Source organism: Rhineura floridana, chromosome 4, assembly GCF_030035675.1.
Source record: "Rhineura floridana isolate rRhiFlo1 chromosome 4, rRhiFlo1.hap2, whole genome shotgun sequence".
Taxonomy (NCBI): Eukaryota; Metazoa; Chordata; class Lepidosauria; order Squamata; family Rhineuridae; genus Rhineura; species Rhineura floridana.
In genome coordinates, this window is record NC_084483.1 from 151,966,133 (window position 1) to 151,992,182 (window position 26,050).

Genomic DNA, 26,050 nt, shown 5'->3' on the forward strand with positions numbered 1-26,050 from the left:
TGGCAAGGGGCCTCCATACCTCTCTGGTCTGTCTTTTTGCTAGTTTAGAGAATGCTGCTTTAGGGGAAAGGGACTAGCCCTCTGGTTTTAGGTTTCATCCTCTTTCTATTGGGCCACCAAGCATCCATCCTGCCTAAGCTGAGGTGAACATAAAGTGAATGTCCTTCCCACTAATAGAGCAGTGAGTTGACTCCTTGCCACCCTCCCTCACTGCTGCCCTTTGTCTTCAGAGAGCAGGGACTTGTACTCTTGTTGGCTGTTTGTATTTGGTTTTGTTTTATTGGAATTAAAGCAACAAAGAATGTGGTTTACAATGAAGTGGTATTGTGAAGGATTTCTTTTCTCACTTAGCACAGGGAACTTGTTACAGAGTGATACAGACAACAATACCCCAGCTGACAACGAGTGGAGAGGACACTGATTCCTGGCTCAGGTGTCCTATGCCAGAATGCACCAGCAATGCAGTGTAAGTCAGGGGCCCACAGCCTTCTCTATCCTGTGGGTACATGTGGAATTGTGAGAAAGTCACAAAATGGCTGCCACAGGCCATGGAAAAGGAAGAATGTAAAAGTAAGGTTAAAAACAACTCCACTTGCATGATTTTTTACTGGGGTCTTCCCCTAAACCACCATGCAGTTGCAGATCAGATCTGCCTCCGTGGACTCTCAATCTGAAAATCATAGATTCAGCACTTGTCAGTGCCACTGTGTCACAAAACATGGATCAGCAGATCCTTACAATTTTTACAAGGCACCTTCCTCAAATTATCAACCAATTTAAGCTGCATAGTATGAAAGCTAAGGCACTGATATTTATGGGATGCACATACCCAAACCACAAAACATCTGTGGACACAAATGCAATCTGATTTGGCAGTGGTTTTCAGGGGTTCCATGATAGTGGGTTTTTTTGTGCTTTTCTTCATGGTGCTCCAAAAGGTCTCTCTTTGCCCAGTTTGCTTCCTTTTTAACATACATGTGTGTGCACAGACCCCCTGCAGCTCACACTCTCCTCAGACTAGCATTAAGAAGGTAGGTCACCCACTCATAGGGTTTTTTTGGGGGGGGGAATGCTTAAATGTTTGCACAAAAAAGTGAGGAGGAAATACTCTGAGCAATCAAGAAGCCTCCAGTCATCTAATTCGTTTCAGTGGGTTCAGGTTCTCATGGGCAACAGGAAAGGTCTTGGTGGGTGCACGCACTCTGCTTAGTTTCCACTCTTGAAGTTGGTAAGTACTAAGATAACTAATGCTGTGCTGAATTCTTGTTGCTATTTAGGCTTGAACGGGTCTTTATTTTGGGCGTTGAGTTTCCTCCATGCTTCTCCTTTACAGTCATCTGCTTAAAAGTCACACTACAGCAAGGGTAATCAACCTTTTGGCGCCTGTGCATGCATTTGCAAATCAGAAAAAACTGTTGTGGAACCCCACACACACACAACCTATTCTATTGACTACAACAGAACCCTTTCAAATCTAATTTCAGCAGGGAGCCAGTAGATGGCACATTATTGAGAGGCTGAATGCGTGGCCTTCCAGGCCTCTATGTAGTCCAGGGTGCTACCCAGGGCCTACCCTGCATTGGCTCTGCTCTGTGCCCTCCGAGTGCTTTGCCTAGCCATAATGTGTTCAATGTGTGACTCTTGCCTAAATGCAAGCATGCACGGGTAGGAACTTCAGATTTTTGCACAGCTGAAATATAGCCTAGTGTGCAAAAGTAAAGGGGCACCTGTTACTTCACTCACTTTTGCCTCTGCCATGCCATGAAGCCTTTGGAAGATTGCACATTAGGGAAGATGACCCTTGGCCTGAAAGAGGTTCCCCAGCCCTGCTTGATGAGTACAGTATATTAGGCATGATCTTTAGGAGCAATGAGCTGGCAGTAGCCTATATATAAACACTAAAACATGCAAAATATCTTGAAGGTTACCACCAACTAACCAGTACCTAAGCATGGAGATAGGGAAGATTGCTGAACCCATTCCCTCCCACCCTTTCCCATAATCCTATAGCGATCAGCTGATCAAAGTGGCTTGCAAAGAACCCTGGCTTTGAAATCCCCAAAACAGTGGGTGGCTCTGCCTACCTTTCAAATTTGGCCCACAAGGGTAGGATGGAAGCAGTTCTCCATCCTGCTATACACCCTTAAAATGGAGCAAGCCCCACTGAACAAAGAGCATTCTTGTAAGTAATTTTGTCTTCCTGAAGGTAATGTAGGGCAGGACCTTGTGCTTCTTGGAATAAAGATTTTTTGATTTATTGCTAGTAGCAATAGGTCATGCCCATGATAAACTTCAACATAAAAAGTTACACTGTACTCTGACCAGAATCCAGCAGTTTAGGCTGCTAAAACATGACTTAAATGCACCAAACTGTGTATATCTTCCTTTAGATATATCCATTAGTTATAACAATCAGTTCCTATTTCCGTCTTAATTATGCAGGTTCATAGCAGTGGATTCCACAGGTTGATCAGCCAAGGATGGTAATATTTGTCTCAGACTGCAACATTGAATTTCCTACCATAGGAATTTTCTCTTTTGTATGGAGCATGGCTGTCAAGTGTAACTTTTGATCTTTTGTGTCCTAGGAGTTAGCCTCTTATTCCTTGTATCTTCCTAGAACATCATATTCAGCTCTGTAGTCTACTAAACAGTACAAATCTCAGTGAGCAGGATAGTTTAAGTCTTTTTCACATATTTTAAAGTTAAATTCAAGGATCTAGGCCTCATGGTACCCAGGGTTCACAAAACCCACTGAAGCTAAACTTGTGTGTGAATACCTACTTTCTATGTTCATCCACTTTATACTCCTTGAAATAAAATTACAAATTCTGCAACAGTTTGAATAGCAAATCTACATGTTGTTTTGTAGCCACAGATTACGATTTTGGTGTCTTAGTTTAACTATGATGGCCACCAACTTGGATGGCTTTAAAAGAGGATTGGACAAGTTTGTGGAGGACAAGTCTAGGTTCTATCTCCATTATCACACAGTATGCATCTGACTGCCATATGCTAGAAACTATAGGAGGGGAGAGCACTGTTGCTTTCATGTCCTGTTCGTAGGCTTTCCATAGACATCTGGTTGGCCACACTGAGATGCTTGACTCGAGCCAGGGGCCTGACCCAGCAGAGGCTCTTGTGTCTGGACCCTTGTCCCTGGATTCACTTGCCTCACGTGCTCATTTGAAGAAATGAGCTAAAGGGGCGTCATAAAACATTTCAACTTACCTGTATTTTGTCAGTCTTTTCACACTTGCCTACCTGTTACCAGAGACTAAATGGCACTTCAGCTATCTCCTTTTGGCTCTATTTAAAATAGCTGTGTTTTTTTCTGCAGCAGAAAACCTTGCCCAAAGACTACCTCTGCAAGAAAAAGTACCGAAACCAAGCTGCCACAGAATGCAGCTTTTGGCAGCATTTTCAATTGTGAGGTTTTACTTCTGTGGCAGCAGAGAGGTAGGAGAGAGCTATAGCTCAGACAGAAGTCAAGTTCTGCACATATAGTTGATCTTAGTTAAAAGCAACTGTGAAGACCCATAAAACTTCTAGAATTGTTCTCCATCTACAAAGAAAAGAATGATGTTTTCCTGGCTCAAAGGCAAGAAGGTAACATTAATTTGGCACATTAGATTTAAAGAGGTCCACTTGGTAATAATGCAATTAAACTGTACTGGACAAATCAAACTGAATATATTTGAGAATCTCTTTTTGGTCCAAAAAACATTCCAGCGGACCACAGGGTAGCCATCCCTGCTTAACATCATCCCTCCTGGACACATTTCAAAGGCTATAAAACATATCCTGGCCACTTATTTGCAGCATAGTTTATATTTAATAAAATAAGAGTTGTGTGTCAAGAGTACCAAACCATTTCCCCTGGATAATGTCAGCTTGACAACAAACGGGTTAATGGGTAAAACCCAGGCTTTCTGGGTGGAGCCAACAATGCCAATCCTGCATCCAGTTTTGAGAGCAGCTGACTGGATAAAAGGATAAGATTCAGCCTCTGAGCACCAAACTATCCTGCATCATGCAGCTGGCTCAGAGATACTGTCTCCTGGCTCCAAAATGAAAAATGGTAAAGCCAGCTGACTATAGAGGCAGCACAGTTCAGTTCAGAGCCTGCGCCCCACACACACTGCTTCCAGCTTGGCCTGCTTGCTGTGTAAAATGGGAAGGTGCCACAAAACACTTTGCAACACCCAAGAGATTGTGGAACACAGAGCCCAGCCTTACTGGAAGCAGCATATGGGCCCAGACTCACATACTACTCCCATAGGGCTGGTTCTCCGTATGAACCAAGCACGTTCCACCAACCTTTGCAAAAATTACTGGGGAGCGGGGAGGGAAGAGGAGAAAAGGATTGGGATGCACATTCTTTTACTATGAGGCTACCCTCTCCTTCTCCATTTAGCCTAAAGCAGCAAAAGAATTTGAACTGGTTCCAAAGAGGTGTTTCAAAAAGGCAGTATTTGTGCTTTTCTGTTTGCAGCAACAGTAAATCCCAAGAAAGTGGCCTCAAGGGGTTCTGGGATTGTAGTTCAAGGCAGTGAGAGGATGGTCGATGGGGAACTAGCGAAAAGCAAGAACCGAATGACGTTGGGGAACGGGGCACAGCCTGACAGGTCCAACAGTGAGGCAAAAGAACAGATGGGTATACTGAGCCAGAAAGTCAGAGGCTGTGCTTTAAGAAAGGCTATTACCCCGCAAAATAGGTTCAACACCTCAGTCAGTGCTGATTTTCTATAGAAAAAGCTGGGGCTGCCAGGTTTCCTGTCCAACCATAATGTTTGGGGTATTTTAAAAAAATGAAAATGGAAAAAGTCTTGGTCTTGTTGTTCTCTTATGTGCAGCTCCAGGGTGGTAAGCAGGTGAACCACATCAAAAAGCAAAAATAACCAAAAAACCCACCAAAAAAGCTCCAATTCGATCTGATCATAAATAACCTTTCTTTCCCCCAAAGTGTGTTGGTGGGGCACTGCACCCCTTCACTGGAAAATGGATCTCAATAGCCCCTTCTTTAGCAGAAAGTCCTGGTAGACTTGAAATGCTCAGACATTAAGACAACAGGAAGAAAGTGTCCCTCACATCCTTCAAACCAATCCCAGCAGCATTTTTCAAAGAATCTGCTGGGATGGGGAGAATGGGGATCAAAATTTCTCCCTTTCCAGCTCTTTGCTGGATTCATGAGAGATATTAAGCAAGTGCCTACAGTCAGGTGGGAGCTTGGGGGGGCATAGTTGCCCTGCAGCCCCTAAACCTTTTGCACTGGGCCCTCCACAGCTGGCTTCTTTGCTCGCTTCTTCATGCGGCTGCGGGCATAGACACGGAGGAAGAGTGCAGTGAAGACCACACCTACTCCCAGCCCGCCAATCACAGTGACTGCGTGACCGTAGATGAGACAAGAAAGGAGGATGGCAAAAGCTTGGCGTAGAGTCATGATGATGGTGAAGACAGCTGCTCCAAATTGGTTGATGGTATAGAAGATGAACAGCTGCCCGAATGCCGAGCACACAGACAAAAGCACAGCGTGGGCAGCAAACTCAGAATGGCGGCCCATAAAGTGCAGCGATTCCAGCAAGGCACCCTGCTCTAGCAGTGAGCCCACAGTGAAGAGGCACGAGAAGACATTCACTCCAAACATCATTTGCACCGAAGACATCTTGTAGGTGAAGAGGGCATCCTGCCAATTGGAAGTGAAGCTGTCAAAGGCAACGTAGCCGGCTAGGAGTATCACACCAGAGAAGGTAGTGACAGTGGCGAGGTGCTTGTCATGGGAGCTCGAGAGCAAGAACATGCTGACTCCCACAGAGATGAGTGCGGCCGTCAGGTACTCCCAGTATTCGTAGCTTTTGCGTGACACCAGCTTGCCCATCAGCATGACTGGAATCACCTTGGAGGCTTTGGCCAACACCTGAGTGGGGAAGCTGATGTACTTGAGTGCTTCATACTGACACCAGCTGCTAAGAATGTTGGAGAGAGAGGCAAAGGAATACTTGTACATGGGTGCACCGTGACGGGGCTGTTTGATCAGGGCACAGTAAAGGCCAGCCACAGTGCAGGCTAGGATTCGGTTCATGAAGACAAGGAACTGAGAATCCTTGAACTTCTCTCCAGGGTCTGACTCGGTTGCTCCATACGTTCTGGTCATCACACGCTCCTGGAGGACACCCCATGTCAGGTAGGAAATCTGCAAAAGAGGAAGGGGAAAAACAGATGAAGAAGGCAGCCACAGTGGCACACAGGGAAAACAGCCTCTTGAAGAGCTAAACAAGTGAGAAACTTGTAACTTTGGATGTCACTGTGACCCGAGAAGCTCACAAAAGGCTGTGCGGTGCCACCTTTTCCTACATTATCAACATACATATAACAGGAAGCCAAGGGACAGACCTGATTGAGATTCTCTTTCCATTCCCAAACAGGATATATAACCTGATTTGTACTGCACTTCATCCCACAAAGACTATTTTCTAAGCTAGGCTATATTAGGGCACCACCTACAGTTTACAATTGCAGCAATCAAATGCTAACTGAGCCACATGGTACAACATTCGCCTTGGCATTTCCTATCAGCTCCAACAATTTGGGCGCCATCTGGTGTGTGTTTTTTGAAATGACCATTATGTTATAAACAATTATGTATTTCACTTTTTTGAACTAGAAAAAACAGGCACTGCATAAAAGTACCAGTTGTGTTTTGGAGGGGGGATGCGTCGGGACTTTGTCCCATTACTTTTTCCGCAGCCGGCCCCCTCCAATCCGCCACCCACTCACACGCATGCGCACACCAGGGTGAAGGAGGAGTCAGGAGGGGAGGTGGCTCCCCAGTGAAACCACACAGCAAAGGCCTCTACAAAGCTTCCCTGAGCAGGTGGAGGAGGAAAAGGAAGTGCAACACCACAGGGCAAGAGACAGGCTGCTGGCAGAAGCCTGCAAAAAATCTGCTTAATTCCAGTGGGGAGTGGGTCAGAATTAAGCAGATATTTGCCCACTCCAGCCTACAGCCTGTCTCTTGCCCCACAGTGTGGCTCTGGCTCTTCCTCTTCCTCCTCTGAGCTGGCACTCCTGGGGAGGATATTGCTGCAGCCCCCACTGTATGAATGTGCCCGGGGGGGCTCCTGCCTCCTCCTTCTCCATGGTAGCGGGGGGAGGTGGCAGAGCTGTAGTGGCACAGAGTGAGTATCTGTGTGTATGTGAGGGAGATGGCATGAAGGGACTCTGCACTTGAGAGGTTTACATAGAAGAACGGTGGCGAGGATGACGGAGGGTGAGAGAAAGAGTTTACATGGGGGGGGGGTAGAAGGCAATTGCGACCCCAAGAATTACTATTTTGACTTCAAATCACCCAGCCTAGGAAGGAATTTGGATGTTGTGCTTGCTTCTTGGGTTTTTTACCCCCTCCCAGAGGTGATGGATCAGTTCAGGTTTCAGAAGAGGATGGGCACATTAGTTGCAAAGCATTTGAAAGGGATGAAGAATTGTACCTTTTATCTCTCTCTTAAAAAAAAGAGGATTTAGAAGTTTGTGAGATCTTCCCACCTTCTCCCCCCTCCGATTCCCTTCCCTCCAACACATCTGAAAGTATTCCTGATGCAAAGCATTACAACTTGCAAATGCAGAAGGAAAATGGTTGATTCTTGCCTCAGTTTGTTATATGAGCAACAGATTATTCAAAGCAATGTCTTCCTTTCTCTGTCATGCTAAGTGCGTGCATCCCTGCCATCAGCCAAGATGGCGGCAGAGGCTTCAGCCCCTTAAGGAAACCTTGGCCGCCATCTTGGTTAAGGGCAGCCCTGTGCACACAGCCACAAAACACAGCCGAGAAAGGTAATTTGAGAGAGGGAATGGCGGGGGCTCTGAAGCTCCCGCTCTGCGATCCACAGCAGCGATTCTGCCATGAATTGCAGTAGGGGAGCACCAGGGCCCGGGTGGTGCCCACCCGGCATGCCTGGGGCTGGCCCTGGATCCCAGCTTGGATTCCTGGCATTACCAGGTAGGACTGGAAGAGAATCTTGCCTGAAACCCTGGATTGCTGCTGCCATCAGTGTAGACAAACACTAAGCAAGATGTATAAGGCAGTACAAGGCTATTTCCTATCTTCCTAGACGTGCTTAACTTCTTTCTTTAATATACTGACAAAGAGTTGCCTCCAAAAAAAAGAAAAATAGAAGTTACCTGTAGAAGTCTCATCTGACAAAGGCAGGCAGGCTTATGAAGTCTGTGACCAAAACAAGCCTATCAGCCATGCAAGGTGGTTTGTCAGAGACTTGTCAAAACTCCTATTTGCTATCTATATGAAATTACAAAAATGCAGGTTGTGCAGTTGAATGTTGAATGTTGTTTCGGGGGGGGGGGATGATTATATTGTGGAAGGCTGATAGGTAATTATGGGGCTAAGGGAGTGTGCAAGGGGGTTGGTTAATCTATGTGTGCCGGTAAATCAAATGGGAAGGGATCCATCCATGAGGACTGAGATAAGAGGGTGAAACTTCCATACAACATCATGGGTGTTTTTTTTCTTTATTGCTGTAGCTTTCCAAGTCAATTATGCAGGCCTCAATAGAGTCAGTGGTATAACCTTAGGAGTGGCAGTGGGAGGCATGGCATGACTCACAAAGGGTCCCTGCACTTCTCAATTTGCCACTACACTACTGGAAAGTACACTTCAGGAAAACAGCTGCCAAAAGAGCACTTGCTTCTGCAGACAGCAGCTTTTAGTGTAACATCAGGCCTGCAGAATTAACCATTCTTCCTTGTTTATTTTCCCAGTTCCTTGCAACTTCAGAAGCAATTATCCCTATACCCTCAGCATCATGGGAAGTATCACTGCCCTGCCATGGAAATTTAGAATGATCTGGGTCAGAAAGATTACATGGCTTGCCTGTGGGCATTCAGCAGGTTTGATGAACAGTTAAACCCACTTTAGTTCAGTTTTGCTTCAAAAGTCATCAAGGACGTGCATCATTTCCTACATATATCATCTATAGGTAGCCATAACACATATAATCCAAGGTCTGCTATATAAAGTTCTGCTGTTGCTAAACTATGTCATTCTGGTGCCTGCAGCCCAGAGTTAATTTTGGATTGACAGTTGCTCAAAAAGCCAACTACAAGAAACTCTTTATCTTCTGCAGGAAGGAGTGAGATAAGATAAAAAATATTTCTAATCTAGCAGATACCAATTGAACAGAACTATTTATCTTTCTAAAATTTCAGAAATCCCTCAATCTGACTGAGCCCAGTCTTCTGGCCCCAGTTCAGAAATGACTGGGTGAGATTCTATGGCCTCTGTACAGTTTGAAAAGTCAAATAATTTTTGAAGGTTTCATCTAGGTTCTAATTCACTGAACATCTGCAAGTCTTACAAGCACTGAGCTTGTAGCATTACCTGATGGGAATTGCAGTTCAGGAAGGTTTTTTCAGTGCCATTTCTCCATCTGTGGAATGCCCTCCCTAGTGAGGCACATCTACCTCAATATTGATTTTTAGGAAGAATTTAAAAATATTCCTGTTTACTTAGGCATTTGATGACTGAAAGACAGTGTTCTCGGCAAGCCTAAGATCACTAGTCAATATAATGTTTTTTAACTGTTTTTAGTTTTTTTTAAAAAATGTTTTATCATTAATGTGTCTGCCATCCTGGTCTCCTTCAGAAGGAAGGGTGGGATATAAATCAAATTGGTTAATCAATTAATATGTCCCACTACACATAAAGCCAGTGCAGTCTGGTGACAAGTGGGGTAGGATACTTTGACCCAGACTCAAAACCTTGCCTAGCTATGAACTGAACTTTGAGCCAATCATGCTCTTAGTCTCTTTTACACTTGCTCTAAATGAGAAGCATACCAGCACCAGGCAAGCCAACTTAAGGAAGACTACCAGCTCTCAGCTCTTGTAATCACAGAAGTAGTCTATGGCCTTCCTCCCCACAAATATCGCTGAAGCAGGGTGGCGCAAAGTATACCTGTTCTTTACCTGTAGGCCAGTTGCACAAAACAGCAGTTTAAAAAACTGCCGGGCTGTGGAAGACTCTACAGTTTCATTCCGAGCAGCTAGCAAGGTATCATCCTGGTGCGCTGATTTGGCCTCATTGCCAAAGACACATGATTTGATAACAGGAAAGCAAATACCACGGCCTAAGACAAAAGGGAAAGGAGCAAAGAACATTAGCCACAGCACTGAATCACACCAACTGGGGGTGGGAGAAAGGAAGCTACATTCATTTCAAGTGACTACCAATGGTGCCCCCACAATCACCACCCTAGAAACAAGAAAAGCCCTGCTGAATCAGGCCAGAGGCACATCACAGTCCAGCATCCTGTTCTCACATGGCCAACCACATGCCAAAGGGAAGGCTACATGCAGAACCTGAGTGCAACTGCAGTTTCCCCATGTGCAATTTCCAGCCATTGGTATTCAGAGACATGCTGCCTTCAACAGTGGAAGCAGAACATAGCTAGTAGTCATGTTTGGTTTCTTGATGGCACTTTCAAAAATGTTACTTGTCTCTTTTTTTTTAGCCCAGTTCTACTCTATTTTGCTCACAGCGTGTGCCCCAGCTAAGAGAAGGAAAACTTCTTTAGCTCCAAAAGACACAGAAAATGAAAGAGATACTGATGCACATGTCACCCCTCCGATGCCACAGTTTAAGTATCACTTGCAAATCCCCCAAATTTCCTCAAATGGAAATGGCTATAGTTTGCATGCTTGGCAATACAATAAAGTTGATCAATTGGACATATTGTGCACTTACAAGTCAAGAATAAATGAGCTCTGGGGGAGTTTCTAGTCTGGAATAGCATAACTGAGAGACTGAAGAAGAGGCTATGTCTGGGAATAAGCTATCTCAGCAACAATCTTAGGAAACCGCTGCATGTCTAAAGAGGCTGCACGTTCCTACTACTTACCAGTTTCAAGGTAATTCTTCCTTTTGAAGTACTGTATAAGCAAGAAACCCGGGACCGCAATGCTTGCATAGCCTGCAGCATTGACTAAAAACCGGAACAGCCAGAAGTCTCCCCAGGAGTCCTGGTGAACAGCAGGTACCTCTTCATTAGCCGCGACTATGGGGAGAGCAGTAAGCGCAAGAGCCAGGCAGAACCTGCCAAAAAGAAGAGCAGGCATAAGCCTAAGGGAATCCCCAGGCCCAATGGTAAGGGGTGTTGTTTTTAAAAAAGGCCACATCTCTCATCACACATACGGAAAAATATTCTTCCATCACCTCCTTCCTCTAGAGCAGCCTTTCCCAACCAGTGTGCCTCCAGATGTTGTTGGACCACAACACCCATCAGCCTCAGCCAGCATTGCCAATGGTCAGGAAGATGGGAGTTGCGGTCCAACAACATCTGGAGGCACACTGGTTGGGAAAGGCTGCTCTAGAGAGAGAGAAAATCAGGAACAGCAGAAACAAAATAGCTGTGACTTCTTGCTCAGGATTTTCAATGCAAATGCTCCAGAACTGCTTGCAACTTCAAGGCTGAGTGAAGAAATTCTTGCATATGTAATCTCCATGCCTATTTGAGAAACTATTGCCTCTTTCACTTGATCTGGCATGATACCAGGGGCAGAAGCCTATCTGAGCTGCAATTTGTCAGACCTTCAGCCTTTTCAAACACCCTTCCTTGGAATCAGTTGAGAGATTAAATATAATAAAACTGGAGAATTAGGATTCAATAGACATAGGCAAACAGAGCAAACTCTAGACATCCTCCTTTGGGATCTCAGTCAAGCTCTGCATATTAGCGAGAACACATACAATATCCTGGAACAAGCAGATCCTAGCATCACCTGAGCACCAAAGCCAGAGTGACCATCCCACAAAGCAAACAACTGTAGCAGCAAAGGGCTCCATCAGTACTTACCATTCACACATTTTATGCAAAAAGGACAGCCCCTGCCATATGGCAACACATAATTCCAAGATACATCAGAGAACAGGGATATTAAGAACTACTTTCTTGTGTAGCACAGGAAGCAGAGAACTGGGTCGTTCACTAAAACCTATTATAGTGAAATCACAAGGGCGTATTTCCAGACTTCAGAGTGAGAGCCAATGAACAGATGTGTCATGCAAAAATTCACCACAGACACATGAGAGAAGGAGCTAATGTCTCCCTGGGGTAGCCAAAGTGCAGCTGCACCACAAAGAGGTAACACTCAAAACGAGTAGGCAGATTAATGACTGTGTTGTCAATTACCTTTTCATTCCATTAGCAGAAAAGAAATCCACAGGGTCTCAACAGGAATTTCAGCCAGCAAAGATATGAAACTCTGTTATGCTCATTTGGAGAGAGAAATATATTCAGAAGCAAGATGCAGAGCTGAAGGCCACAAGGAGTTCTCAGTGTATACAAAACACTAAGAACCTACCCTTTGACCTTCAGAACACCTATACAGCCACTCCTCACTGTCACAGTTAAGTCTAACAGACACTGTTTACACATTTTAAAGTTGTTCTCTGCAACTAGGAGAGACAGAAACCATATTTGTTAGTTTACCTCGTATGATGAGAACCCTGTGAGGAAGAGTGGGAACAAGCGCACCGGCTCTGTCCCTTCTGTCAAGTCACCGTCCCCATCACCCTCCATGTGTTGGAAGGCAAAGGTCTGCATAGGCACACTTGAAATTGTATCGGGAACCTACACAAGTATAGCTGGCTCTCCGCTGCAGATGTTTGCCCTCCAACATGTGAAGGGTAACAGGTACTGGCATGGTGATTTGATGTAGCTGGAGCATTCATCCCTACTCTCCCTATCATGATGCGAGGGCCATTAATGCCTGAAGAAAGCCTCTCTCTCTGTGTGTGTCTCTCTCTCCCCTTCTCCAACTAAAGGAAAAAAGCTGTGATGGAATAGTAACATTTAACTTGTGCTGTTTTTGAGGATGCCAGAAAATCATCATAGCTATCACAAATCGTATGCCTATTTATTTAGAAGTCTCAGTACGTTCTGCAGAGCTTCCTTCCAAGTATGGATGTGTAGGATTCCAGCCTAACGAAAAGTTGTCCCATTACTAAAATCTGAAGGAGCTTCCAAAACAGAATTAATACCCTCTTATTGACAACTTCAATCCTTTAACTGCTTTTTACCCACCAACCGCCTTGGGCAGACATGTCCTATTGCAAAATATGAAACCACAGAAAACTGGTTTTGAGTAAGTCCCAAAGAAGACTTAAAACAGCCCATTCTCTCTGTGGTAACTTTCAGTGCATGTCCTCTTGCAATAGTAGTTCATGCTGTAGCAAACGTGACCAAAATTAAAGAAACAACTGCTAACAAATTCCTACATCTAATTGCATAAAAATGTAATGTTGGCACCTAGGAATTTCAAATTATATTTTTTCAAACTCTGAATATATAATAGCCTGGCAGTTTCCAGATTAATGCAAAAGACTACAGCCATCTTTGGACAAGGATAACCTGGCTATGGTGATTCATGCATAGGTAACCTTAAAACTCTATTATTGTAATGCGCTCTTTGTGGGGCTATCCTTGAGCCTAATCTGGAAGCTCCAGCTGGTACAAAACGCTGCAGCTAGACTGTTGGTGGGGACAGATTACAGCCACCACACAACTCCACTGTTTAAAATCTTCCATTGGCTGTCCATGTGTTATTGGGCCAAGTTCAAAGTTTTTGTATTAATTTACAAGCCCCTTAATAACTTGCGTACAGCCTTATATTCCTGCCCAAACAGTGAGGTCTTTGGGGAAGTCACTGTTAGTGGTCTCCCATAGCTCAGACACATTCACCAAGAGCCATGTCTTCAGTATTGTGTACCATTCAAGGTGGTTGTGAAGACAGAATTGTAAGATGTTTTCTACACTAGAAATATGTAATACTAATCTAGAAAAATTGGTCCAAGGACAGGTTTTGACACTACCACCTGGATAATTTATGACACCTGGAAATATTATTTCCTTTTGTGGCTAGCTGTCTTACCAGCCCCTGGCCCTTTCAGCAAGAAGGCAGGAAGCTGGTCATGCTTGATTTGCCTATTTTGCTCACAAGTAAGCAGGAAGGGCCACAGCTCAGTGGTAGAGCATGTGCCTTGCATGTAGAAGGTCCCAGGTTCAATCCCCAACATCTCCAGGTAGGCTTGGGAGACCCCTGTCTGAAACCCTGGAGAGCCACTTTCAGTCAGTGTAGACAAAACTGAACTACAGTAGATGGACCAATGATTTGATTCCGTGAAAGGCAGCTTCCTGTGTCCCTATTAAGTGAACATCTAAAGACATTGTTGCAGGGCTGTGGAGTCGGTACGTCAAACCTTTGACTCCAACTTCTCTATTTTTCTACTGTCCAACTCCGACTCCTTCACAAATGGTAAATGCGTATTAATTTATTAATATTAATATATTAATTTTATTTTGAAGCCGGAGTCAGAGTCGGTACATTTCTACCAACTCCACCCAAAATTGCTTCTGTCTCCAACTCCAACTCCGCGACTCCGACTCCACAGCCCTGCATTGTTGCCCTTGGGCACCTCTCCATGTGATTAGCCACTCCAATGAACATGGTTCAAATCCATTTCCACCTGGCTCAATTCAACTGCCTTGGGCTGGAGCGGAAGCTCTGGTACCACTGGCTCCCCCCTCAAAAAGAAATAAAGCAGCCAAACCACAGTTCTCTCTCCCACTTTAGTGGCAGCCCCCCACCCTGTGAGGTACTTTCACACTGTGTTTCTCTCTCCCAGCTTCCTTCAGACAGGGCAGCTAGTGTTACAGGTGTGCTCTCACTTCTGCCAGGCCAGCAATACCAGCATCAGTGCTTGGCATGAAAGAAGCTTTCATAGCTTCAAACCCACAAAGCAACCGGGAAGCTGGAGCTCATATATGCATCTACTGTTCCCATTCACATTGGACAGGCATGCGTTTTGACACAAACACCACCCCCACAGACTGGCTGCTCTCTGCTAGGGCAAGTGTGGTCTGGGACAAAGCCTCCTTTGGCAGACCTTTCAATTTCAGTCCTTCAGGCAACTCAAAAGCTGGTTCTAAATCAGAAAGAGTAAAAGTCCCCTTAGACCTCAGTTCTCGATACTAGTGACAAGAAAGGGGAGCACAAAAGAATCATCAGAGCAAATGCCCCTTTGCCCTTCACTTGCAATTCTCCTGCAGCTGCAGTTCTGTAGACACTCAGTTTTAGCTTCAGTCTCAAGACCCAGGATTCCTCCCTTCTTTGGGTACACAGTCAGAATTACTTTCCAAGTATTAGCACCTTACATTATTAGGTCTATATAACAATATTGTCTCACTAACAATCAGGGTGGTTAAGGAACAGCAAAAGGATTGGTTGATTCCCACCTATTTAGAGGAAGGGCTGTAGCTCAGTGGCAGAGCATCTGCTTTGCATGCAGAAAGTCCCAGGTTCAATCCACGGCATCTCTAGGTAGGGCAGGGAATGTCTCACATCTGAAACCCTGGAGAGCCACTGCCAGTCAAAGCAGACAAAACTGAGCTGGATGGCCCAATGGTCTGACTCAGTATATGGCACCTTCCTAAATTGTATGCATATGAATAAAATGCAACTTGCTTTAACGCATTAAACGCTTTAACGCATTAAAGTATTAATCAGCATTCAAATTAACCTTCAGGAGGCAGGTATTCAGCTTCCATACTATCATGGCCAATGCTTGCCTTGGACCCAGGAGTTCCTGATTCCAGGACAAGGGACATTCACTGTGCACATTTCTTCCTGCAGAGGGAACTTTAGGGACTAGCTCCCGCCCACAGCTTATGTCTCACTTGGAGGTTACCAATTCTGACAGTGCACTCAGCTGGACCATGCCCAATGCCACCGCATAAAATCAAGATTGGTGCCCAGGGGCTGCACTAGAGGGGCAGTGCCACGTTGATGATCCACTCACAGGAAAGCAAGGACTAGGTGCTATCAAGAGAAATCTGACAGGATATGGCATATCAGTCCAATAGTACTACAGGAAGAGGTTAGGAATCAAATACATAAGAAAATTGATAAGTACTTTTATACCAACCGGAATAGTATTGATGATCCTATTATTCTATGGGAAGTATTTAAAGTCATACTCAGAGAAGAGATTATCAATATTGTCAGAGGAAAAAATAAAAGATCTAGGGAGAGGAGAAATGACATGATGAGGGAAATTGGAGAACTGGAGGAACAACATAGACCCAATTGGCCCAGATACACGGCCAATTATTAGTGGCAAGACGGAGGCTCGATATGTTAGATACAAAAAAGTCAGAAGTGGCTTTCACTTTCTTAAAGCAGACCTACTATGAAAAAGGTGCTAAACAGGACAAATTACTGTCATGACAATTGGTAAAAAGATAAGCCCAATCTATGATAAAGATGGTAGAAAAGCACACAGGACAAGTAACTAGTAACTTGGAAAAACTAAGAGGCTTTTGTCAATTACTATTAATTGCTTATAGCTCTCAAAATCTCCAGAGTGAAGAGATAACACAATTTCTAGAAACCCTCCAAATACCAAAAATATCCCAAGCTCACTATGAGGAATTGAGTAAATCAATTATGACCATGGAAATAATGGAATCTATCCAAAGGCAAAGAAGAACAAAGCCCCTGGTCTCAATGGGCTTGGGACTGAGATATAGGAATATCTTGATACCCAAATTGAAAGACCTCTTTAATCATTGCCTAGAAAGGGGGGAAATCCCAGACTCCTGGAATAAAGCAAGGGTAGTCCTGATTCCGAAAAAAGGGAAAAATATAACAAAAATGGGATTGTACAGACCTATATCTCTCCTTAATGCAGACTACAAGATACTGGCAGTGATAATGGCAAGAAGGATTAATAAAGTAATTTATGATTATGTGTACCCAGATCAGACGGGGTTCATTACAGGAAGGAACAAAAATCTTTGATAGGGTTGAATGGCCCTATCTATTTGAAGTATTAACAGTAATGAATTTCCCCCCTAAACTTAAAACATGTTTACAAACTATGTATCAAGCCCCAAAAGCAAAACTGCAGGTGAATAAATATTTGACAGAACTGACATTACAACGAGGCAGAAGACAGGGATGTCCGCTATCTACACTCTTACTTGCTCTGGCAATTGAATCATTAGTTATAGCAATACAGTCTGACCTCTCTGTATCAGGTTCTGATGTCAGTACATGTCAGCTAAAAGTCAGTCTATAAGCAGATGATATTAGGCTCTCTTTACAAAATCCACTCCTGTCACTATCCAAGGTTTTTGACAGCATAGATTCTTTTGGAAATATATCTGGATATCAGATTAATAAACAGAAAACAGAAATCGTACCATTAAACTTAACAGATCTTGAGAAGAAGAATATCACTCAAAGGTTTGGAATCAAATTTGCAGGGAAGCTAACTCGATATATAGGAGCTAAGTAATTGGAAGATACAGAAAAACCCTAAAGTTAATTATGAAATGGATAGCACAGGTGAAACAAAACCTAATTAGGTAGCAAAAGGTAAAGTTTTCCTAGCTGCTAGAATCAACACAGTCAAAATTGTGATTCTTCCCAGGTTTTTGTTCCTCTTTATAGCATAACCTCTGACTGCTGATGTGAGGGAAACAAAGAGCTGGCAAAATCTTTACCATGCAGGCCACCGAAAAGAGGAGTGGACTGACTTTTCCAAATTTACAGTTAAACTATGAAGCTGCCCAATTGCTGTGGCTGGGTCTGTGGATTAATCAAAAGGGGTTTGAAGACCTATATGCACTGGAACAATTATATACAGCTTACCCATGAGTAAATACGTTGTGGTCAACAAAATATGACAGAGAACCATCCTCACCCCGTCATGTCATCTCATGTTATTTATTCAAAACATGGGATATATATATAAACATAAACTAAGCCCAGATATCTCCAAATTTTCATGTCACAAGACATAGGAATTTACAGAGGCACAATTCATCTGGTTGATCATACTGACTAGGAGAGGAAGGGAATGTCAATTTGGTTAACAGATTCAGAATGGTCAAATGAACTTATGAGGAGTTAGAAAGACTTGTTAATGGGTGGTGCCTTCCACGGTACTAAATATTCCAGATTAGGCCTTTTTTGACAACACAATTAGGTCCAAGATCCAACAGGAAGACTGCATGGGAGAAAACAACCCTTTCAAAAATGGAAGGTTTGTTATCCACTAATTGTAAACTACTGTTAGAAATGAAATCTGTTAATTTAAAATCTAAAGAATGCTGGGAAAGAGAATTAGGTTTGGAAATACCAAAACAGCTTTGGATTAGAGCCTGGGTGGGCAATGAAAAAACTCTCAGTTTGGCCACCAGAGCAGCACAATATAAGCTATCACTAGGATAGTGTACTTAGAGAGGTATTCAACTAAACAGTTGCACATGTGCAAGGATTATCACTAGCACACTGTGACTTTCCCCCACTATCCTTTCCCCAGATGCACTCAAGGGCCAAATCTGCTCCAGAGGGCTGGAGAAACCCAGTGCAGCGAGAAATCCTTGTGCTGATGGGACAAGCAACTTAGCTCTACTTTGAATACAACTCTTAAAACTCCCTCAGCTAAGAATTCCAATTACACTGAAGGTTGGGTTTCTAGGTTTGCCTGTTTAAAAATATGGAGCCACTGCGGCTTCACCTGCTAAAATTAAATTTACCACACCATCCCCACGCACAAAAGCACCCCAATGACCTTTCAGGTCACTTGCTATTTATAGAAGCCTGTTAAGCAGAGTGAGAGAAAGAAAGTTATTGCCCTTCAATGGCATCCTTTTTCAATCAGACAAAATCACAGGATGGAGATGGGGAGATTTATATTTGCTACTTGAGAGATTTCTTGTAGGGGTTACATTCTACCACTATCTTTTTTATATCTAATGAAACATTGCAGTCAACTGGAGATCTGAAGTGTGGTGTCATCTGTATTTTGTTGACAGCACACAGCTCTATCTTTTCTATCTAACCTAAGAGCAACAGTCTTAAAGTTACACCAGTACTTAGAGGCTATTTTAGCATAGATTCACCAAGTGGAAGGTGAATCCAGACTAAGGGCACAATCCAACTCACCTTTCCACCTGGTTGGAGTGAGTTGAATGCTGCTGATCCCCAGTGGTGCCAGGCTCTGCTGGCCTCCACCAGCAGGAGCCCTCTGCTGTGGCTGAGCCATAGCACCGCCAAGAGCTTGCAAATGCCAGAAGTCTGCTGGGAATGGCCAGCCTGGCAGACAGAAGGCCAGCGGAAGCCCCGAAAATGGGGCTTTCTGGAGGAGGAACAGCAGGGGGAACTTACGAGTGATCCTCCTCACGTTCAGACCCCTCGCCTGGGTCCCGATACCCCCGCAAACTCTGTCAGCCAAAAGGCTGGCACAGTAAAATAATTTCCCTAAATTTCCATTGTGGCCTACGGGGAGTGCTCACTCTCCAGGCCTGTTCATCGGAGCTGGCACTTCCCAGCCAGCTTGTGCATGTGGCTCCCAATGGAGGCGGTGTTCAGCCAGGCCAAGGCTTCCGAGCAGGAGGAGCCCATGGAGCTTCCCGGCATTTGGATTGTTCTGATCAGATTGTTCCGATTATAGTGAGTGGACCATGTGATTTGGGGATGTGTTTTTATATGGTGTCTCATTGTCCCTGAAATAACAAATATTCAGCTTACTCCTGGACCTGACTTTGCTAATGAGTGAACAGCTGTGGCAGGACAGCCAGATGGAAAAGCGGACAGGATGCCTGCAACATTACTATGTGCCAAGCTATGCCTGCTGAAATTCCCTCCTACATAGCTATTAAAAGTACAGGAGCCCTGTTTTTTTCTGCGCATGGTAACTCTAAGCTTTGGCTAGAGACTTCTTGTTAATCATAACCAATACATAAACTACATCTTTCCTGGAAAAGAAGGCCCTGGCAACCATTGCTCATATCTTTTTAATTCTGAAGCTTGACTACTGCAAATAACTATACATGAGGCTGCCTTTTAAAACTGTTTGGAAATCTCATCTTGTCCAAAATATAGCAGGTTGTGGTCTAACAGAGCCAGAGACTGAGAGCATATGACAGCTGTGTTCTGTAGCATTGATTATCAGGTTCTGGGCAACTGCAGGTAATAATTGACCAAGCCCTATCTAGTTTGGGTTCAGGCTAAGAAAAAACTTTGCTCCCCCAAATCCCTTTGAACTCAGGATCTTCAGGTGTGGTAGCCCTGCTCCATAGTCTATCAAATTGTTCAGTGAAATTCTGAAGGGTTAGGAGGAAGACCTATTTTAGACAGAGCATCCAACCAGGGCTGGCTCCAGGCATGCGGGGGCCCTTGGGCATCAGCTTGCCCTGGCCCCCCGGTGAGTGGGTGGGTGTGCGCATGCGTGCCCCTCCGCACCCCCCACCTGTCTAGTCTTTACCATTGCCCTTAATGAAGATGGTGGCCGCGGTTTCCCTAAGGAGAATGAAGCCTCCACCGCCATCTTTGTTGATGGCACACGTGCATGCTACGTGTGCACATCTCTGCCATCGACTAAGATGGCAGCAGTGCCTTCAGTACCTTAGAGAAGCTGCGGCCGCCATCTTCATTAAGGGCAATGCTAAAAAGCCGGCTGACAGGTAAGTGGGGGGCGTGGGGGGTGCGGATCACGGAAGGGGAGCGGAGGGCCCCTCAGGGGCTCCTCAGGGGCTCCTGTAGCTCCAGGGCCCTCGGGCCAGTGCCCAACCTGGCCACCCTTTAGAACCGGCCCTGCATCCAACTGTAGCAGATGTGGAGAATCTCTGGCCAGATGTTGCTGAACTGCAGCTCCCATCAGCTCCAACAAGCATGGTCCGTGGCCAGGAATGGTGGCAACTGTAGTTCAGCAACATCAGGAGAGCGAAAGGTTTCCCACACCTGCTTTGTAGCAACTTATTCTAACGGTTTGCCTAAGCCTGGACTGCTCTACAAATTTTAGAAAAAAGGTAAGAACTTTTTTGTTTAGCCAGTCTTTGGCAGATTTTTTTCTCCTTATCTTCAAGTTTGAATGAAACCGTATGTTTGCATAGCCAGCCAACTTGACACTCCTCTATGTACACACATTACAGTAAGAACCAAACATTCAGCAATGTAATCAGTATTGTTAATTGCACTGGCTCCCAGAAAGTTCCCAGTTGCAATTCAAGCTGCCCACCTATGATATCTATGAAAGGTCTCAATAAATAAAGCCTCAAAAATCCACAGTACATGAGAGACTATTTGTTCTTCTTGCTTGGTTCCTGTTTACACTGGCTCAGTTTTTCCTACACTGAACTCATTCTCTTAAGCATGTCCACATTTGACTGGATGCCAGAATTGGACACCCACCCTACCATCTGTTCTGAACAGAGAAGAAGTACAAAGGGCTTCCTCTGCGAATGAGCCTTGCAGTGACAGATGTAGGTGTCTTTTTCTCATTGATGAGGAAGCTAATGTATGCAGAATTTTGTGGTCCTGTCTTCTTCTGCTCTTTAAGATGTAGTGGCCATTTTGTCCTATGCCATGGCCCCAAGGCATCCATTTTGTAGCTGATGCCCACACCACTTCTCAAAATTCCTAATGGGGCCCAAAGAGATTGGCAATCTCTGCCCTCCATTGGGATATGGAGGGTAGTGAAACAAGGCAGGGTCTTCTCAATGGTGGCACTGAGGATATAGAACTTGCTCCCCTTGCAGGACCAAGTTCCATAACTTCTATTCATTCTTCCCACTTCTCTGCTCATTTTTAGACAGCGGGTGACTGTTTTTCTCTTTTAGCTGCTGGTTGCTTATTAGATTTTTTGGTTTCTATCACTCTTAATCTGTTTCTTAATTACTGATATTAAATTATTTTTGTAAACTGCTTTGTCCATTTGTTTGAGTCAAAAAAGTCAGATTAAAATATCCTTAAATCCAGGGCTGTGGAGTCGGAGTCATGAGCAATTTTGGGTGGAGTCGGAGTCAGTAGAAATGTACTGACTCTGACTCCTTCATAAATGGCAAATGTATATTAACTAGTAATAACAAATTTACTGTAGTTAAATGGTAGCACAAGGCATTTCATCACCACCACGTGAATCCAGAGCTTGGAAAAGTTACTTTTTTAAACTACAACTCCCATCAGCCCCAGGGATTGGCCTCGTTAATATACATTTGCCATTTATGAAGGAGTCGGAGTCGGACAGTAGAAAAATAGAGGAGTCGGAGTCAAAGGTATGGCGTACCGACTCCACAGCCCTGCTTAAATCTTTTTACCCCACCCCACTCCCAGGATGTATATTCAAGATTATCTAATCCTGTATTAAGATACAGTGATCTGGTCCAGATGTCACAATACACGATAGCTAAGTGTAATGAGAACAAGCCACAGTGAGATTTCCGTTTGCATGCTCCCCTTTCCAGCATAACCCTGAGTTCAGAAGCTTTCACTTTGTTTTAACTTAGCTACATTTTGCATCTTCTGAACTGACAATACTGTGTTTAATCTTAATTATGGTTTCCTTGAAATAAGACAGTGTTAAAAAACTGGGTTATTTAACCTAAACACAGTTAATATTAATTATAGGTCAGACAACACACTAAACTGTAGCTAATAAAAATTGAAAGCAAATGCTTCCAATCTCTTCTACATGACTGCGTTGGAGGAAGGGAGGGATGGAGGAACACACCACTTCAAGGTTCCCTGTGGTTCATTCTCATCATGCTAAACTACAGTTTAGTTAGAATAATATCAGAATGTGGCCAATGTAGTCCAAATAATCAAATGCAGGCTTTGATCTAGGCGACCTGGATTCAAATCCATTTACAAACTACTCTAGACATCACTGGACTCCAACCTCCAGCTAATATGCAGGGATAATGGGAGCTATAGTCCAAGAATATCTTGAGGGCCACAGACTCCCCATCTCTGTAGGGGATAACCACACAAGGTTGTCATGAAACTAACTATACTGTAAACTTTGAGCATTAAGGGAGATTCTCATTTGAAATATTGAGTTATCTCGGATGCACTTAACCTTCACTTTGCACACTCGTGCAGATACAAACAGAGCAGTAAGTGCATATTTGTCTGGACGAGCTGTGATTCTTTTCTATGTTGATTACTGTAAATGATTGCATCCTTTTACTTTACATTTATAATCCTGGAATAATTCCCACCACAATTTTTTTACTCACAATTGCAAGTGTGGATTACAATCCCCATTCTATCCATAAGTGTGCAAGAAAGAAGTGGAGGGAGAAGAAAAAACATCCTTACCATTTACTGTGATTATAAAAATGTAAATGTACTGCCTTCAAGTCGATTCTGACTTATGGCGACCCTATGAATAGGGTTTACAGCAGGGTAAAAAAGATTAAAAAATAATTGTAGCTGCATTAAAATTGTTCTGCACCATTAAAATACAGAACCGGTAAATTACCTGAAATTAATCAATCCAGATTTTATCTGTGAAATCTTATACATGCCTAGTCTGTGAAGCCCATTTACAGTGCAATCCTAACCATGCTTAGTCAGAAGCACTGAATTAAGTAAGCAGGGTTGGATTGCAGCCTTAGTAAAACAAGACATACTCCCAGCAAATTGGGTATAGGATTGAAGCCAAATAGTTTAATGTCATCTACTTGAATACCAAGGAGACCTTGATACCAATTCTATATCAACACGAAATCAACGGAGTGCCCTAGGACAACTCATTATCTCATAGATTCAAGCTGACCAAGCCGGGGGGGCGGCGGCGTAACTAGCACTGGTCTACCTCACACAGTTGTCGTGAGGCCAGTCAAGAAAAGGTGTTTGATACTGAGAAGTCCCACTGATATCAACTGGACTAACTCCTAAATACAGGGACAAAGAATTGTAACCGAAAACATTTCACACACACTAGACGTTATCATTTCATTTACATAGTCTCCCATGGCTGCTTTAAACCTAGGAGCAGATTTTATATCGCTCCCCCTCGAGTTATTATACCACTGGATTCTCCCCAGATATTATTTATATCTAACTTCTCAGCCCCGTTTAACCTGAACTTGGCAAGCAAGACACCTTCGCTTTCCTAAGAGCTTAGAAAGGGGAACAGCTGCTCTCTCCTTGAGCTCCCCCGGCCGGCTAAGAAACCCTCCCTTTGATTCCCTTTCCTCCACAGGCAGCCAAGCCTCGCGAAGGACTCCTCTGTCCACTGCTTCTGTCTGCCTCACAGCACCGGCTAGACCAGAGCCCTAAAGATGCCGGGATGTGCTGGCGCCTCCCTGCTTTCTCTCGCTCGTCACGGGCCCGAGAGAGCGGTGACGGGCGCCTCATCCCCGGCGCAAAGAACCGGCCCTCAACCCGGCAGCCTCTTCACCCACCGCGCCACGGAGTAGCCCACCTGCGGCCCATGATGCCGGCCGAGCCGGTGGGTGCTGCTCCCCCCAACTGCAGTTCGTCGAGCCCAGCCGCGCCTCCCTCCCGGCGCCACAGGGCCCGGAACCGGCCGTTCGCCCCAGCCAAAGAGGGACTTCAGGGGCCCCACAGCGCCGTCTGCCGGTCCGGAGGCTGTTATCCCCCTGCGCCCACCCAGCAACGGATTCCGTTCTGAGGAAGGGGAAGCCCAGGCTGAAAACAGGAGGGTAAAGCCACATAAGTTCCCGCCCATGTTTGAGTAAGGCAGACTCAGGCAGGCAGGAAGCCAAAGAAGTACAAGGAGGACTGTTACAGGAGGTGGCACCGCGAAGGATTAAATCGATATGACCTAGGCCTCAAGTCCAGAATCTGAGTGTATCGTCAAGATTAATTCTTGGAAATATGATTGCAACGTTTTAAAAAAGGGTGCCTCTGCGGATGGACAGAGTGCTCACACAGTAACCACCATAAATAATCCTTCTTATAAAGGAAAGGACTTCAGCCCCAACTTCTCTATTTAAGCTTCGTTTAATACCAAATACCCCTCTGCAGAGGATTGTGGACTCCTTTCAGACATGTCAGTGCTCTATGGGAAAGGCAGTTAACTTGGGCGCCATCCCTAAAAACATTCACTACCCTAAAAATTCTGACTCCAGCCCAGTTTTGAACGGATAGTCTTATAGCCAAGAGGCACAGTTCTTCAATCGACCTCTGTGTACCTCAAACAGGTACACAAGCAACTAAGCATGGCAATTCCTCTACTCTTTTTCTCCCCCACTTTTTTAAACACTTCACATAAGTTTTTCAAACAATAGTTAATTTTTCTTTTCACTTTTTCAGCCAGGGAAAAGTTAGATACCATCACTCTCTCAGTGGCTGCTTTATCAGGTACCAAGTTCCAACAAACTAATCTTGGGGTGGCAGTTGAAAAAGGGCAGCCCCTCTCCACTACTGCCTTGTCACCTTAGATCAGAAGTGAGGAACTTGTGGCCCTCTTCATGTTGCTGGACTACCAGTCCCATAATCCCTGACCTTTTGTCATGCTGACAAGGGCTAGTTGGCAGTCCAACAGGTTACCCATCCCTACCTTTGCACAAACCCAGAAGTGAGGGCAATAATATGCACCTCCAAGATCATGTGATGTCTTGTCACCTTCTCTGCCAACCGTGTGTAAAAATAAGTGATACGTACATAATTGAATCTGGTAATGTAGCTTACTTGCCAATTGTACCCATTACAGTAACAACACACCCTGCCTTATGGGGGAACTTAGAACAAGAGCTTCAGAATTCCTACATGAAGGGAATGTAGTGTGATTTATGGCATCTAACTATAGCAACATGCTTTCTGGGTTATAAGGGCAAGCATGCTACTATCCAAAAATATATTTAGTGAGGCCATTGAGAGAAGATATTAGCTTTTGCAGTAGCACATTAGAAACTGGTTAACATCAAACTAGGATACCTGTTTAGAGAAGTCCATGAAGGAGAGAGGGTCCATCCACAGCTATTAATCAAGTTAGCTATATTGAGCTTTTTTGGTCAGACAACAACTTCTGAAAACAGCTGCAGGTCTTCCGGTAGGCTTCCAAGGGGCATTCAGCAAGCTGCTGTTGGAAATAGAATCCAGAAGGGCGGATCTTATGTTCCTGTTGAGTGTTTTAAGGTATGCCTTCCTCTCTGCAGACTGCTCCCACATATTCCTCCTCTTCCACGCTAACAGCTGCCCAGCAGGTCCCAAATGGCTT

At 44.4% G+C, this 26,050-nt stretch overlaps 1 protein-coding gene across 3 annotated transcripts; it reads right to left on the reverse strand.

The window, feature by feature from the left end:
- Window positions 1–78: 78 nt before the first annotated feature.
- On the reverse strand, window positions 79–24,508 carry SLC35B2 (solute carrier family 35 member B2). 3 transcript variants are annotated; one of them, XM_061624850.1, is made up of 4 exons: window positions 24,290–24,383; window positions 10,911–11,104; window positions 9,979–10,139; window positions 79–6,193 (listed from the first exon to the last, which is right to left on the reverse strand). In XM_061624850.1, exons 1-4 carry the CDS (start codon window positions 24,298–24,300, stop codon window positions 5,258–5,260), a joined length of 1,302 nt encoding a protein of 433 aa, XP_061480834.1. In that variant the 5' UTR covers window positions 24,301–24,383; the 3' UTR covers window positions 79–5,257. The 3 variants fall into 3 exon arrangements, with proteins under 3 accessions (XP_061480834.1, XP_061480836.1, XP_061480835.1); XM_061624852.1 differs by lacking the exons at window positions 9,979–10,139; window positions 10,911–11,104 and having other exon boundaries at window positions 24,290–24,508; XM_061624851.1 differs by lacking the exons at window positions 10,911–11,104; window positions 24,290–24,383 and having other exon boundaries at window positions 9,968–10,055.
- Window positions 24,509–26,050: the final 1,542 nt, after the last annotated feature.